This window comes from Monopterus albus, unplaced genomic scaffold, assembly GCF_001952655.1.
Source record: "Monopterus albus unplaced genomic scaffold, M_albus_1.0 scaffold196.1, whole genome shotgun sequence".
Lineage (NCBI taxonomy): Eukaryota > Metazoa > Chordata > Actinopteri > Synbranchiformes > Synbranchidae > Monopterus > Monopterus albus.
The window spans coordinates 1144776-1162279 of NW_018128076.1; the positions used below are offsets into that span (position 1 = coordinate 1144776).

The 17504-nt window shown below is 41.2% G+C and overlaps 1 protein-coding gene across 4 annotated transcripts in view; it reads right to left on the reverse strand.

Annotated features, from left to right (window-relative positions):
- Positions 1-1990: 1990 nt before the first annotated feature.
- lamb3 (laminin subunit beta 3) overlaps positions 1991-17504 on the reverse strand; it is a 31059-nt gene continuing 15545 nt past the window's right edge. For all 4 annotated transcript variants that reach the window (XM_020617908.1, XM_020617910.1, XM_020617909.1 and 1 more), the window contains 15 exons: positions 17311-17431; positions 16397-16585; positions 16046-16201; positions 14803-14996; positions 13294-13390; positions 10498-10873; positions 10150-10310; positions 9640-9851; positions 8157-8366; positions 7855-7999; positions 7515-7722; positions 4475-4616; positions 4213-4389; positions 3648-3810; positions 1991-3086 (listed from right to left, as the gene is read on the reverse strand). In XM_020617908.1, coding sequence (XP_020473564.1) covers positions 2947-3086; positions 3648-3810; positions 4213-4389; positions 4475-4616; positions 7515-7722; positions 7855-7999; positions 8157-8366; positions 9640-9851; positions 10150-10310; positions 10498-10873; positions 13294-13390; positions 14803-14996; positions 16046-16201; positions 16397-16585; positions 17311-17431 — 2691 coding nt within the window. In that variant the 3' untranslated portion in view covers positions 1991-2946. The remainder of the gene's footprint in view (positions 3087-3647; positions 3811-4212; positions 4390-4474; positions 4617-7514; positions 7723-7854; positions 8000-8156; positions 8367-9639; positions 9852-10149; positions 10311-10497; positions 10874-13293; positions 13391-14802; positions 14997-16045; positions 16202-16396; positions 16586-17310; positions 17432-17504) is intronic.

The following is a 17504-nucleotide window of genomic DNA, read 5'->3' on the forward strand; positions in this document are numbered from 1 at the left end:
GGTTGTTTGCAAACTGAGGCTGGAAAGGCTTTGCTGGAATCTGATGTCCGTCTTGACATAATGCCACAAACTCTAGGTCAGCGTGTATAAACTTGAAAGGGTTTAGATTACTCCGACCTGTAAAAGCTTCATGGTTTACAAGGGCAAGCACCACATACTTGGGTAAAGTACCCAGAAAGAGATTTTCTTGGGTGCATATTCTAGAATTTGCGGGGATGGAAAAAGCTTTCACAATGTGTGAAAGAGGGTACAGAGCTTTGCTGTTAGTCAGGGCAGAAGAAGGACCTATGTGTACAGCCGGTGATACTGTAACTTTTTTCACAAACAATGAGGCTCCCAAAACGTGCAGGCAGTAGTCAGCGTCTGCGGCATGCATGAGACAGAAAGAGTTGCTGGTTCTTGTGAGCTTAATCTTCAGATCTACAGAGTTTAACAGCAGTCTCTCACATAAAAAAATATCTGCGTGGAGGGGGCCGAGCAGATGAAATTCTTGATTCGGCAGTGAACTTTGCCCTCACCACAAGGCCTCTGTTAGGCCCGTTGTTCACGATAAACGAGTCCATAGCATCTGCTGTATCCTGATAAAATAAGCCACCACTGAACTGACTCTTTAAAGTTGCAAGGGAATAGTTTAACAGAGTCTCAATCATAGCCCTGTAGTGATGAGTGGCGCTTGACTGAGAAATTAACCGATCCCCCAAGGTCACATCACACTGACTGAATATGGTATTCAGGGGGTAATTTATTATGCCTACAGCCGCATCCAGGGCCAAATCCATTCCGTCTGCGTTGGTAATTTTCAGTCTTAAAAACAGCAGAGTTTCATTCAGGTCAATGTATTTTTCCCCCTCGGCTACTACGTAAAATTCGATGGGCCCTCTCTCAGTGATGGAGAACAGGGGGGAAACTTCGGTATATTGTTTATCTTCTACACTAAGCTGGGAAAAAGGACAGGAAAATAGATCGAGCTCCGAAATAATACATTCTGATGATTTTTGGTGTAAGAGAGCCATATTGGTCTAAACAAAAATATCAATGCTCTTTGGGGAGGAGCTTCGTGGTTTACATCCTCCCACAGTGACTGTCTTCCTCTTTTGAGCCACCCTTCACTTCTTGACAGTGGGTAAACGCTGCCTTGGGGGCGCATCTCTTAGATCTCCTGGCCAGAACCATAATCCCCGCCCCCTCCTGAGCGGGTTCGGGGTCTTGTTTATCAGTAAATCTGACAACAGCCTTGCTCAGCATGTCAGAGGCTATGTTTCTGGCAACGAAGTATAAATGAGGTCTAGCCACACTGAAGCCTATCTTCACCAGAGGCATGACGAATCGAAACAATTTTGAAAACACAGATCCAATCCCTTTGCCGTACTGGGTCAGCGCCCCCGTAAAGCCTCTGAGCCCCGAACCGGCCTGTTTATCATAATAACTCACAAATCGATAGGGGTCCGCTTTGTAGACCCAAGGCATCATGTTTTCACGGGTCTAAAGTGCAGCGTGAGTATGGTTTGTATTGTATTGTATGTAAAGTTGACGGGTTTATTTTGATCCGTTTTAATTTCCACGTAGATGGTCTCTATATGATTTTTAGCTAGAGGCAGATAGTGCTGTAACACATGTCACTGTGACGTGTTACAGCATGGATGCTATGGCCCAGAGGAAGGACCACCCACTCTAGTCTGGAGTGTGTTCTGCCATGTAATTGGCCAGCCAACCTAAGCAGACAGCACTCGGTGGCATCCTTTTTGCTATGGTCTTGACATATTTGTTGCTTAGTATTTTCATGAGTGTTGTGGTTGTCTGCTGCAGAAAACATGTTAAATCAACAGACACATACTCTATTTACACAAAAAAACACTGTGTATGAAGTAACCGCTTTACAACAGATATAAACATAATAAAAGGTAAGTAGAATTCATCATTTAGAATTCATATAAATGTCATAGTTGTCATTTATTTTCTTAAAACTATTTTTATTGCATATTACTGTCAGCATGTCACCATGTGCCATTAAAATGTACATGTATTTGTTTTGAGTAGATTCAGGTGACATATGCAGTGCAATTCCTATTTGACATGTCTTTACTTTGAACTCTGATGGCTTTTAAGTTTTATAAAGCTGATGAGTTTTTCAGACTCCAAAACTGCAGTCATGTCTTTAAGGAGATTTTTTATTTTATCCTTTATACTGGATTACTTTGATGGATTATAGCTACAATAAATCCAGAGATATTTTTGAGACTAAATTTAACGTAATCTCATAAATAACAGGGCAAACCAGCCAGGTGTTTGCCATGTTTTCTGTAATCTGAACCTAAGTTGCTTGTCTTGTTAAACAGCTGAATTCATCAAGTGCCATAAGCTGTTGTAAATGCTAGTGATATCATGCATGGTTCCGAATTCACAAATGTAGCAACATAATGTTTTTTTTTATATTATTTTCTCAATAAATATGTAGGAACTAGTCTTTCTGATTCTGCTTGTCTTGAAATGAATAGCTGCAGACTTTCTCTCACTAAGCTTTATGCCACAAATCAAAGTATTAACTAGTTTTTATTTAAATACCGTAGATTCTGCACAAACAACAGATGCAAAGAACATATTGAATAAAATAAAATTCACCCTTTCTCTAGTTCTGGATAGTACAGTAATTGTGGTGTACTGGTCACAGTTGAGTGTATGGCTGCCGAGAAATGAAAAATAGTGTTGGCTCTTTGCAAAACTGCCTAGGAAAAATATAGTCAAGCTCCAAGATCACAATATTTTCACCAAATATTGACATATACCTATATAAGGTGTTTTACTGCAAATGGTGTTTACACATACATTAAGTTTATGATATGTTATAGTATATGTTATAGTAGAAGCTGTTAATAGTGTGGAAGGCTGGTGTGAAGAGCCGGAGTGACAGTGGCTGCAGAGGCTGCTCTGAGGACAGCATGGAGACTTTCAGCCCTGGCAGGTGCTGAGGTCCTTAGCTTTCTTTCGAAGTTTTGCCAGAAGCTCTTTAAGTTTTGCATCAAGTCCGTCAAGCCTTGTTGACTTCTCAAGGATCTCATCCTGAAGCAACCTCAGGGTATCTGCTTTATCTGGAAAAAGACAAAAGTACAAGGAGTAACCAGGGATCAAATAAAAACACTGCAGACTCACTGATCATCCTCTTATTGGACCAGAGTTACAATTGATGACACAAAGGTCACCTCTTCTGTGGTTTCTGTCAGTTTGTGGGTTTTAAGGACCTGTGTCAATGTACTTTCTACAAGTGCAAGTTACAAATCACATAATGCATTGTGTAATTATTGAATTATCTGAAAACCAAGGACAAGTCATTTAAAGAAGGATTTAGGAAAAAAAAAATTAAATCATTCACAACTGCTTCCAAATGAATAATAAAAATCATAGTACATGTAAGTGAATGGCTATTGTAAAAAAGAAACATTTCCATAAAAATAAAAACATGTTTGGCTTTTTCTGAAAGTTTACAGTCTGCATAAGGGCCCCGTCTCATCACAAGGATAACAGACATATCACCCTTGAAGGTATGACTAAAAATCTTCCTTAAGAAAGCTCTCTCATTTGAGAGTGAATGACACTATACAATAACAATCACTCAAACACATTTTTGTGGTGGTGGTGTTTTGCTGTGTTACCTTCCAGAGCGTTCGTCATGTTTTCAGTGGTGTTGGCCAGAGTTCCCGCATCCTGTTGCAGCTTCGCTAGTCGATCCCCAACCGGGCCCGCCTCTCCACCAGTCCCACTGGCTGCAGCCTGATCTTTAAGACGATCCAGCAGCTTTTCCAGCGACAACAAGTCCTAAACACACACCCACACAATTTATGAATCTATTTATGAAGACATTCCACTGCACATTCATTCTAACTTTAACTCTCCACTAGATTCCTTTAATAAGGTGTTTGTTTCAACAAATCCTTTCCAGTACATCACTTCACAGACCAATGCTAAATACAGACATATGCAATTGAAATGCACTGTAAAAAGATGACCACTGATTTCTCTTATAGAATTATTTTTCAGAATTATTTACCTGTTTCAGAATCCAAAGCTCCCTTCAACATTGCAGTTTACAATAATGATGATTATAGATAGCTATGAGCTTATTATTGTATATACTCCAAGTCTTGTCTCTAAACAAACCCCTTGTATAAGTGAATGTTTTCATATTTCAAACAAGAAAGGCTACAGCAGGTCTCTCACCTCATTTGCAGCACCTGCTTCATCCTCAGCCTTGCCTGCATTTTCCTGTGCATCTTGGGCCTGCTGGTCTGCTTTCTGCAGCAAGTCTTTGAGCTTGCCCAGTTGAGGTTTCATTGGCTTTATCAGTGTTGATACATCGTCCAGAGCCTTCTCTGCTGGGGCCAGCTGGTCCATGGCCTGCATCAAGAAAACCACTCTCAAACTCAGTAGTTAAAGTTTTTATTGCTGCTCATCCTTTGTTTGATATGTCCATGCTTCCTACCTTAGTCAGGCTGTCGTTGAGGTTGTGTATGAGATCCGTGATGTTCTGCAGTTTGTCCTCCAGGCCAGAGACAGACTCCTCCACTGAGCTGAAACCCTCCAGCAGTTCGTCCACATCGGCCTTTACGCTCAGCGCAGTGTCCCTTTAAATGTGCAACCAGAGAAAACATTTTTACATACATATGACATTTATTGTGACGGTGTGGCCCAGCGAAGCTGTTCCCATGCTCCAGGACTGTTTTGAGCGCGCCGACTGGGACAGCTTCAGAGAGGCAGCAGTTGGGGAGGGCAGGGTAGACCTGGAGGAGTATGTGACAGCTGTTTGTGGGTACATCAGCAAGTGCATCAGTGATGTCACCGCCACCTGGAAAATCACTGGCCATCACAGATTACAGTAGGAGAGATGTTCAATGCCCTCGGAATCCATCTCTTCCCGATGTCCTGAACACATGTTGAGGAGTCCAACCTCTCCCCCTTCCCCATTTCCAGGCTCACAGTTCCACCTGGTGAGATCCCCCTCAGTGTGTCTGCTGTAGACATGAGTCGGTCCCTGCAGAGGATTAACCCCTGGAAAACAGTGGGCGCAGACAACATCCCGGGACGGGTCCTGACAGACTGTGCCAAGGAACTTACTGACATGTTGACCGACATCTTTAATACCTCACTCTCTCAAGCTGTGGTGCCGACATGTCTCAAAACAGCTACCATCATCCCAGTGCTCAAGAACTCAGCACCCTCAGGCATGAATGACTATCGTCCAGTGGCTCTCACCCAACAGTCATGAACTGCTTTGAACGGCTTGTCATGGCGCACATTAGAGACACTGTTGACACCACTGTGGACCCCCATCAGTATGCCTACAGGAAGTACCGGTCTATGTCAAATGCAGTGTCCTCTGTTATCCACACTGCTCTTGTCCACCTGGAGACACTTATGTCAGGCTGCTGTTCCTGGACTTCAGTTCTGCATTTAATACAATCATCCCGCAGACTCTAGCACACAAACTCCTGCTGCTTGGTGTAAAGTCATCCCTCTGCAATTGGGCCCTGGATTTTCTGACCAACAGGCCTCAGTTAAAGTCCATGGCATCTCATCCTTGTCCATCACGCTTAATACCAGCTCCCCCCAGGGATGTGTCCTAAGCCCCCTGTTACACGCTACTTATGATTGCACAGCCAGGTACCCAAGCAATCATATTGTAAAGTTTGCAGATGACACTGTGGTTGTGGGATTAATATCCCACAATGACAAGAAGGGAGGTGGAGAATCTTGTGGACTGGTGCAGGGCAAATAACCTCTGCATCAATGTGGGGAAGATGAAGGAGTTGGTGCTGTACCTCTTTTCATTGGAGGAGTTGCTGTGAAAATGGTTTCCAGTGTGAAGTATTTAGGGCTTCACATCTCTAGGACTGCCTGCTATGGACACACTGTACACACAGCGCTGTCGTAAAAGGACAGAGAACATACTCAGAGATCCATGCCACCCAGCTCACTCTCTGCTCAGACACAAAAACTGCACCTACAGCCTCAGGCACAGAAGGGCTGACAGTATCATCACACACAGAACAAGACTTTACAACAGCTTTTTCCCCGCCGCAGTAAGACTGATGGCAAATGTGAGAATATATGTGCAATAACCCCTTACTAGACGTGCACAATAATAATACAGAAATGTGTTCTCTTGGGGGACCTGAATAATAGCAGGACATTCTCTACCAAGCAATGGAAACAGGCCTGAATAGAAACTGTGTTTTAGTATGTTATAACCCCTCACTACCTCACCAAGCGTAATGACATATCCAACTCCAGGATGTGAATTACTAAGTGTGATGTTTGAAGTTGACTGGGGAAAATACTATTACCCTATTTTTGTGTATTGCGGTTTTAAATGCTTTGTCACCTTTATGTAATTTTTTTATTTTAAGACTAAAAGTTCTTTCTGGCTTTTGACACCTTTCCTGACTCCAAAGGAGAGCTGCACAATAATTCCTATATGCCTAGACCATTAATACAGCCACCATCATAAAGAAGGCCCACAGTTATATTTTCTCAGAAGGCTCAAGCGGGCTGGTCTGGATGCTCTGGTCTTAACAGCCTTCTACCAGTGTGCGGTGGAGAGCATCCTGACATCCTCCATCACAATCTGGTACGGGAGCTGCTCTACCACTGACAAGAAGGCACTGCAAAAGGTCATTAAATTGCCCCCCCAAAAATTATTATACACTGTAGTCTGCCTTCCCTTGAAGACATCTACATCAGCAGGTGCAGGACCAGAGCCTCCTCTGTCATGGATTACCCCACACACCCAGCACATGGACTGAATTCCTTCCCTCAGGCAGGAGGCTGCAGAGCATCAAGGCCAGGACCACCAGGCTTAAATCCAGCTTCTTGCTAGAAACTGTGAGAATTGTGAACTCTAGGCCTCTGTGATGGACATACTGATTTAATAATGTTACATTAGGTTTGATCATTTAGAGTGCATTATTCACTGTTATATTATTATGTATATGTTTTTAATATATGCTGGTCCTGAGTGACTAATTTTGTTCTTCATGTGTCAAACGTGTAGAATGACAATAATGGAACCTTGAACATCTTTATAAAGACATAATAGAGCACTCAGACCAATCCTCACAGGGAGAGCAATGCTGAAAAATCACCCATTAAACCTTCCAAAAGAAAAAGGTTTGACCTTACGAGCAGAAAAGGGCAGAGATGTAATAAGTCTAATGTTAACAACAAAGGAAATGTTCATCACATATTTCAGATTAGTAGGGGTACAGGAAAAATGCAGCATGAAGCTTGGTAAAACAGTATTTACTGATTACAGTTCATTCAATAAGAAAACCCTCTACTATATTTATAACTTCTGTAAATCATTACATCTCTTGTGAATTGTTATAACATCCATCCTAGGATTAACACAACCACTCTTACTTACAACCACTCCAGAGATAAAGATTTGTTCCTGCATATTCCACATCTTTTAGAATCTAATCCAAACAAATACCATGTAAGCAGTGTACATCACAGAGGCCCACCTGGCATCCTGGGCTTCCTGCAGCAGTTTCTTGGCCATGTCCAGCTGTGGCTCAGCCTCCTTCAACACAGCTGTGCTGTCCGGTAGATTTGCAGACAGACTCTTCAGCTCGTCCAGCTTCTTCTTCAGGGCAGCCAGGCTGAGGGGCAACTTGGCATTCAGGATCCAGTCACTCACCTCCTGGATCTGCGTCAGGTTGGATGATGGGTCTGGATGAATAAACAGAAAAAGGTGGTAACAAAAGTCATTCAAAATCATTCATGAAACCAAATGAACCTTCACCCTGTTTTCATATATCAATCCTCACATCTATCTATCTTCTTCAGTGAAATCATCCTTACCTGACAGGAAGTCTTTAAGCTCTTTCACAATGTCACGTGTCTCTTTTAAGTCTTCTTCTAGTCCATCTCTGGTCTGCTTCATCTTATTGGAGAGCTTCTCTGCAGACTGCCTCACCTGATTAGTTGCATCTTGTACTTCTTGAAGCTGAAAGGATTGATTAATTAAAATGCTGCTTCAGAATCCTTAGCTGTTAAATAAACTGAGAATCATTTTTAGTCATAAAACAATCTGCAGTTACAGTGATATACCAATATACCACTGTGGTATATTAGTTGTATAAGGTTAGTGATATACCACTAACCTTCTCTGCAGTGTCTGTGATGTTCCTTGTGAGCTTGTTCAATTGGTCCTTCACATCCTTAGCATCAGCATCTGCCCTCTTGCTCAAAGGGAGAGCGCCCACACACATTTGCTCTTGCTTTTCACAAGTTGTGGTTCCCTCTGGTGGACACAGCTCTCTACCTTCACACTGGAGAGGGGTACAGGGCTCTGAGCGATCACTGCCACATACCTGAAAAGTCACAAACAGGTATGTGATGATTTTAAGGGGAAATGCAAGAGCTACTGTCCCATTTAACAAAAGTGCCATTAGATATCAGTGTTTGATACAATTCTCAATAGGAAGTGTTGCATAAAGCAGGATACCTCAGCCACTTATTGTCAGACTGCTGTAAAATGTACAGTCAACATGTTATCCTCATGGACCAGTCCCAGATGTCTTTAGTAACTCTCTGAAATTTACTCAAGTGCTACTCTCAAGACAAAGTCCCCACTTGTACACAAGTATTAAAATGTAAACTAAAGTACTGAGCATATTTATGGCAGATGATGAACTGTTTCTCCTCCAAAGTTTATAATGAATTTTCTGGATAGTATTCATAACATTTAACTTGCATTTTCTAAAAAGAAGGACAATAGATTCAGAAGCCTAAAAGTAATTGGACAATTGACTGACAAGTAGTTTCATGGCTAGGTGTGATGTGTTCTCTCTGTGTGATGACAAATTAAGCAGTGTTATGGCATGGCATGTATGGCTTACAGCAGAACTGGATCACTGGTGTTTATTGATGATGCAACTGCTGAGAGAAGTAGCAGGATGAATTTTGAAGTATATAGATCTATACTACGTATCCAGATCCAGCCACATGCTGCAAAACTGAGGATGGTGCTTCACAATACAGATGGATAATGACACAAAACATACAATGACAGCAGCCCAAGAGCTTCTCAAGGCAAGGAAATGGACTATTCATCAATGGCCAAGTCAGTCACCTGACCTCAACTCAAATGAGTGTGCTTTTCACACACACATTGAAGATGAAACTGATGCAGAAAGACCTTCAAATAAGCAAGACCTGGCAAAGCACCTCAAAAGAGGAAGCAGCATCTGATGAGGCCCATGAGTTCACGCAGTCATTGACTGCAAAGGATTTTGAGCTTCTGAAAACTGGGGACTACTATGGATAAAATGACTGTAATTCCTAAATAGTTAATGTGATATTTTTGTGAAACCCCTTAAATTAACCCTTGTGTTCTGTTAAGAATCTTAAAGTTGAAAGTATACACTTTAAATCGTTGACTGCTTCATTTCAAATCCACAGTGGTAGTGTACAGAGGCAAGATTACAATAATTGTCTCTTTGTCCAAATACTTATGAATTCGACTGTAGATCAAGGAGATATGTGGTTCTGAAACACAATTTGAGGAGTTAGAATGGGTTAAAGCTGCAGTTTTCATCATGCCACGATTCTGTGTGATGAAGTGAAGTCAGGTCTGGTAGTCACCTGTTTGGCAACAGGAGTCAGGTCTGGTCTGGAGGCCATATTCTGGTTTAGTTTGTCTAGATCTCTGGTGTTGGCTGGCTGTACTTGGTTTTGAAGGTCCATGGTCTCCTCTCTGACATCAGCTGACTTATTCATTGTGTTTCCACTGGCTTCTACTTTCTTAGCTGCATCTGTTGACTGATCATAGGCGTTCTTGATGGCAGAAAATCGTCCTGAACACGACAGAAAAACTCAACATGATTATATGTCATACAGTCACTGTGTCAGAGCACCTGGTTGAGAAACAAACATGAGTAGAAACAATGAGGAGGTTTAGTCAGTCATCCAGCCATCAGGTTAATTATTTTTGTCTCATATTTTATTTTATTTTTTACTAGAAAATTAAACATTTAAGTTAATAAAACCAACTGAGAATGCTTTTACTTAATTTCTGCTCAAAATTAACACCTACTGTTTTGATCCATTATTAAAACTGAGTGTAGTGGTGATCAGTGTGGGTTTGTTTCTCACCAGTGTCGGTGGGACTGATGATGTTCGTCATGGCATCTTTCTTGGCTTCGTACATCACAGTGAGGCTGTCCAGCAGAGCCTTCAATTTGTTAAGGTCTGAGTCCAGATCAGGAGTTCTCACGAGGGGTGAAAGGTCATCATTAGCTTTGTCGACCTGGTCCCTGTGAGACAACAGTAGGACTTATTTAAATAAGCATCAGTGAAAACAAATCTCCACACTCATGAGTATTAGAAAACAGCATCCACAATAATAATGAAGAATCCTTTAAACAGCAGATTATTTTAGCTGGTTTTTAAAATTCAAATTCAGGTTATTTTATCCTCCTGCAGACCTCAACAGTTCTTCACCTGAGCTTGTCCAGCAAGGACAGAGCATCATTGATCTGTTTAGCAGTAGTGGGTGGAAGGGAGACAGAGTTCCGAATCAGGACCAGGCTTGACTCCAGGGCCAAGATGCGAGGCCCAAAGTTCCCAAGATCACCAGCACCTCCAGGACGAGAGGGGAAGCGGGAGGAGAATCTCTCCAGAGCTAAACTGAAATTTTGTCTCTGTGCGTCCAGGGTGAAGAAGCAGGAGGGACACATCTCGCAGGCAGGGAAGGAGTCACAGTGTCCCTGGCTGCAGGTGTCGCAATGTGTCCCTGTGACGCCTGGCTTACATGAACAGGCTCCTGTCTTCTTGTCACAAACCTCTGGAAGCGTTCCTTCAGTATCACACTGACATGCTGTTGAGATCAGAGAAGCCAGAAGACAAGAAATACAAAGTCAAGCACCAACCGACCATGAAGTTATTCTTCAACAACATAGTGTGGTAGAATTGAAATTTTATGTTATGGGATTCACTTGTTCTGCCATAAGAGCAATATAAGAGTATAATAGATTATTTTGAAAAATGAATGGAAATAGTAGGAAAAACAATAACTTACTGAAACAACCATCTGTGAACTACAGCGAACAGTAAACAAGCCAGGAATAGAACTCTGGGCGACTTGCAGTGTACTATTATTGTGTATTATTCTGGGATCTTCCACCCTTTTTTTTGGAACTTTATAAGTCCAGCATACTTTCAACTATACAGGCCAATGAGGTCTTTATCTGTTCAACTCTTCAGGGACATCCCTGCTTGTACTCAACTTTTTTATAACATTTATACTTTTTAATTGATTCAGCTTTATTGTTTGCAATACAAGTCAGTGGGAGCTCAAAGTGCTGAGTCAATGACACAGTCTTGGAGTGCCATCTGGTGGTTCATAAAATGCAGCGCAATTGAGACATGGCACTTCATAACTCCTCTCTCTCCCTCTCTCTGTCTCTCTCCCCTTCCCCCTCTCCCTCACATGCTCACACCTACTTGTTTTACCTACTTTGTGGAGTCCAATTGGACTATTTTCACATCTTTAATAAGTGCAGCATACTTTCAGCTAGAAAAGCCATTCAGGTATCAAAATGTTCAGCTCTTCAAGGACAGTCCTACTTGTATTTATTGCATCTTATCCTTCAGATTATTCAACAAAGAACTTCAGCCATGTCTTCTCAACTATTTCAACAAAAAAAACTTTCTTCTCATCCTTCAGCTGTTTCAGCAATTGATTTCAAGCATTTTCAGGACAATCTTTCAGCTTATCAGCATCCACACGCATTTACAACAGGAAATGCATTTCTATAATTAGTTTTATCAGCTATTTTTGGCATTTGTTGTTTATTCTATGAGTGACTTTGAAAATGCTACTGAAATACCGCTCCACATGCACAACTGTATCAAACTTTATGATTTTAAAAACAAAAAGCCAACAAGCAATAGAAACTGACCACATTTAGATAGCCTTGGATCATGTCTTAATGGTACAGTAGTGTTGGGCAGAGCTGGCCCGATCTGAGCACCTGGTTAGGGCCCCAGTGGCCATCAGAGGCCCCATAGAAGAGCTTGAAATGCCCAACAAGACAGCTTGTTTGTGCACACTGCAATGGATGGTAGGTGCATTTTGATATAAGTGCAGTCTGTCAGACCATAACTACAGGTAGTATAAAAAAAGCAGCAAAAAACTAATGTAAAAAAAGATGCATCTCTCTCAAGCAGAGAAAAGAAAGAAGAAAAAAATAAGGTTAGAACTATTGCAAGATAAAGGTACCTTTATGTGAGCATTTACAATATTTTTCTTTACTGAAAATACAGAGCAGACAGAAAAAAAAGTATTGTCGACCTTGCCAGTCACTGTACTTTTACAAATGTTGGCTTCTGTTGTCGCCTTGGTGATTTATACTCGGAAAAAAGTAGGCTATGTTTTATTACACCAGCAGCACACAGACCAAGTCACTAGCATTAGCTTTAGCATAAGCAGCTATGGTGAGGAGAGAAAACCAGAGGAAGCTCCCCAGCAATGCTCAAACAAACAGCCCACAAACCTGCTGCCACTGTAATACTAGGGTGATGTTTGTGTCTCAATATTAGCCTGCAGATAGATGGCCATGGATGAAAGCATAACTTCTTCCAGCTCACAGGAATATTTTAATGTCTGTCATAACCACAGAAAATATGTCTCTCTGTCCTCACTTGACTCTCTAAAGGCCTTTTACTACTCTACCAATCTACACTGCCTGCTGATTTATTTTGTTACTTTTCAGTACACAATGTCCAGTATGCCACTTAGTATTTAGCACTAAGTACCCCTTTGTAAGTTTGCTACCTTTTAATATTACAAACTGTAGAAGAGTAAAACCATGCCAGGCTGCCAAAGATATGATGTAAGCAAACAGCTACGCTTAATAAAACTGAGCACGAGTGTGGTAGATTTACAGTATGTGTGAATAATCAAGCTTTGACAATAGTTTAACATTAGGTTACTGGCAGTGAAGAGGTGGTAGAGGGCCTCAAATCAAATTTTACATAGGGTCCCATAAAGATTTGGGTTAGCTCTGCAGTGTTAGGGCTTAAAAAGAAGAGATGAATGAATGTGCACTAAAATCTAGGCAATGTGGCACATCAAAATACCACAGATAACTGCACACTAAGCATCTATAATTTATTGCTATAATTTATGTTTTTATTGATTTTTTTTTACCCCTAGAAAAGATCACTTGTGACTGAAATGGTTTGTCAACAATAAATGTCAGAGTGCAGAGGATTAATCAGACATGGCTGACTCACGTTGGCAGCCTACAAGAGGGTTTCCGTATGTGTTCTCTGGGCACTCAGTACATCTTCGGCCTCCAAAGCCTGGTCTGCACTGACACTGACCTGTCTCCTAGAAAGAAGGGAACAGAATTGATTTTAGTATCATTAACAGAAAGGACAGATACAAACTGGACACAGATCGAATGATCTGATGATCCAGGAACACATCGCCTGTATAACTCTGAGGACTAGCAGTAGCAGCAGACAGTCAGAGAGGCACTTCCAGCATCAGCAGTGATAGTAACAGTCCTAATTCATCCTTATTTACGGTACATGTAATTCTAGTATTCTGTCACACAAAGCTGTAAACCATCCCTTTAACTACAGTTTTTATTCTTTTATAAATGTTCTCTATCTATTGCATGTCTGTGTCCCCTCTTCTGTTGTTCTTCTTGAGGTTTCTTTTATTTTCTTCCCTGTTGAAGGGTTTTTACTGGGTGGTTTTTCCTGATCTAGTGTGAGTCTGACTCAGTGGTTCTCAAACATTTTTTGTTGTTCCCCACTTAAGAGAGTGGGCGAATTTTCAAGCCCCACTTGTCAAAAAATTATAACAAAATTGGCCAATTTTAAAATTTCAAATTGATTGAAATATCAAATAACACTAAGTTGAAAATGGATAAAATATAAGTGCAACTGTATGGTTTGATGGGGATAGTTTTCAATTTTGCAGCACTTGTTTCATCCAGCATAATCGACACCATGTCTACAGTTACAGGGAGAATGAGCTGCTCAGCAATTGACTGGGGTGTGTTGTCTCCAAATGTCTTCTTAATTTGTTGGGTCTCATGCTGTCTGCTGCCAGCGGTTTAAGACACAAGACACACATGGGTCCCTCCTCTGCCCCCACCATTCCCACCGTGAATCAAAGCGCAAGACAGGCTTCATCATATTTTCTTTTCAGCTGGCTTTTTGGTTGATAAGGCTTACTGCCTGTCATTTCTTTGTCGGCTTGCGCTGAATCGCCTGCTTTTTTGTGGTCTATGTAACAAATTTATCCATTTACGTTATTATGCCCACTATGTACACTATTGGCCCTCTCTGTGAACATTTCCTTATATTGTTGTGCGGCAGTTAACATGCCGACGTTAAACCGTTATTGTTGCACTATGGTTCCACTTTTTTCTCCCGGGCCCCGAACTGATGTTATTTTAATTTACTTGTATTAATTACCCATTTCTAATTTTCTCTGTTCATTGCACCCCACCTGTCATGTCTTGATTCCCCACTATTGGGGCGCGCCCCACACTTTGAGAACCACAGGTCTAAGGACCCAGGGTGTTGTATGCTGTACAGATTGGAATGCTCCTTTATGTAAATTTATGATTTGTGATACCAGGCCATACAATTAACTGACTTGACTTGGTAAATGATAATAAACTACTGTATGCTTGTGTTTATACAACATTTTTCCATCAACTTACTACCATTTATTGCTGCAGCAATGCAGCATACTGTATTCTATACATTCTGTGGAGGTTGTACCTGGTCACAAGTATCACTGTACGATCTAGTGGAGTCACAGCTGCAGGGTTCACAGCGTCCTGACAGGAACGATTTCCAGTAGCCTTTTGAACACACTTCACAATTCAGGCCATGGAAGTGGGGGCGACAGGGACACTGACCGGTCACTGGGTCGCAAACATCTGAGAGTGACCCATCTATGAAACAGGAACACTCTGGACAGTAGAGTTAGGAAAAGTATTAGGCACAGTGATCAGACTTTGGACAAGTATCATAAAGAGGCTATTAATATAAAGCCACCAAAAAGCCAACATTTAATACTTTGAATTTTCAAATTAAAAACATCACATCAAGAGATTGTGAAATTCTTCTCAAATTGCCAGAAATGACAGATTACATTAAATAATTCTTAGCATCAGTATCTATCAAACACACACTGGTCAACTTCAGTGTAAAAATTTGCACACATATACTGTATACACCTCCTCTATAGCCATGATCTACTGTACATGTTTAGACACACTAATGCAGCAATCTGTGGTGGAAAGTAACTAAGTGCACTTACTCAAGTACTGTACTTGAGTACAGTTTTGAGGTATCTGTACTTTACTTGAGTATTTTGATTTTGTGTTACTTCATACTTTGACTTTATTACATTTTAGAGGCAAATATTGTACTTTTTTACGCCACTACATTAATTTAATAAATTTCATTATACATTACTTTTCAGAACCAGATGAATACATAATGTACAGTAAAATTGTAAGACTTTATTGATATCCAGTGGAAAATTCAGAAGCCTACCCAGCAGTAATTCAAATATGTAATATATAAGCATAAATGCCAGTAAAAATTAGCTCCCCTTTTACCAACTGAAATACTGCAGCAACATTGCATAAGTAATTATAATCAAATCACATCATATACATTAATGTTAAATGTGCAATTCTGCATCATGAATATTGTTACTTTTTATACTTTAAAATTACAAAAGTATTAGCATCAATACATAAGTACCATTTTGAATGCAGGACTTTTACTTGTAACAAAGTATTTTTACACTGTTGTATTGCTACTTTTGCTTAAGTAAGGGATCTGAGTACTTCCACCAGTGATGTACAGTATATAACACTCTGGCTCATGCAGAGAATACATCTTCATGAGCAACTAAGCTTTAATAGTAATGGCAACTAAAAAGAAGCAGAGCTGAAAACAGAAGAATGTCATTTTATAAAGTGTGATGTGCAGGTGTTGGATGACTCACTGGAGCAGCCCAGAGGCTTGGAGCCGCTCAGGCCGTAGTAGCCTCTCTTACAGTGGTCACAGCGGGGACCTTCAACGTTGACTTTACATAAACATGAGCCTGTGCTGTCATCACAGCGGCCCCCATTTACAGTCCCTTCAGCACTGCAGATACAGCCTGGCAGCAACAAAACACAACATGAGCCACTCAGGGAAGATCCTATAATATTTTGCACATTCTTGAAGATTTAAGTTTGAATTTGGCACCATCCTGAATGTCTGATTCTTGATGTGTTGTGCTTTCTACACTGTGATGTGTGAAGGGCCTAACTTCAAAGTTCACACTGTTTCATTTCAACAATAAGCCACTTACGGATGCAGGCATCAGGGCGATCCATTCTGCTGCGAGGGTTTGGTTGGTAGCCTGGTGCACACTGGTCACACTTTGGCCCTGTGGTGTGATGCATACAATCCTCACACACACCTCCACTCCTCCGTCCACTGGCCTCATACACTGCCTGGTCAAAACGACAGCGCTGGGCATGGTTGTTGCAGTCACATCCTGATGAGAGGACAAATAGGTTATTATACATTAATGAACTGCACCTGCTTATCTTTGAAAGTTGCAGGGGGGGCTGAAGCCAATCCCAGCCAAGTCTGGGGCCACAACCACTCACACTCACAGCTACAGGCAATGCAGAGCCACTTTACATATCAAAAACAAACTAAAACATCCTTGAATTAAAAAGACTTATCAGGCTGCCAACTTTGTTGGTCAGTTTTGGCCTTCAACAGTAATTGCCCAGCTGTAACATGATGGCGGCTCCAAAACAGTCTAGCATGTCTGAAATTCTCTGTAAATACGTTATTAACTCCATTTCTTTTGATATATGCACAGGTTTCTTATTAGTATTGGAAGCCCATCTATGATGGACCATTTATGGTACCTGTGTTGAGAAGGAGGCAGGTAATATAGGACAATAATAAAACTTAAACAAAAAATGTCTTAAAAATCAGTTTTTTTCCATCTGCCAACACGCATTTCCTCTTCTTGTCATGTGGGTCTTGGTGGTGAGTATGAGAGGAATTATTGCATGAATGAAATGGTGTGGTATGTCTTTTGCTTGGCTGACAGATGACTAAGCCTTTCCCACTAAGCTGTAATGGTTACCCTCAGAAACCTGAGTAATGGTACACATGCTATATCCATGTGTTTCTACAGACTGTGCTATGGCAAAATACCATCAAGCTGATGAGACATGTTACAGGTAGGGGGTGAAAGCCTACGTTTGCAGGTGTGAGTATTTCCCTCCTCTGCAGGTCTCCAGGGGAGATCATTGTAGAGATCAGCACAACGCTCACAGTTCACACCTGCTGTGTTATGCTGGCAATCACACAGAGGATTCACCTGCAAAGAGACATTTCATTAAAGGTCAGCTGATTCACTCAGGCTGTGATCAGAAGAAGACTGGTCCCATAGA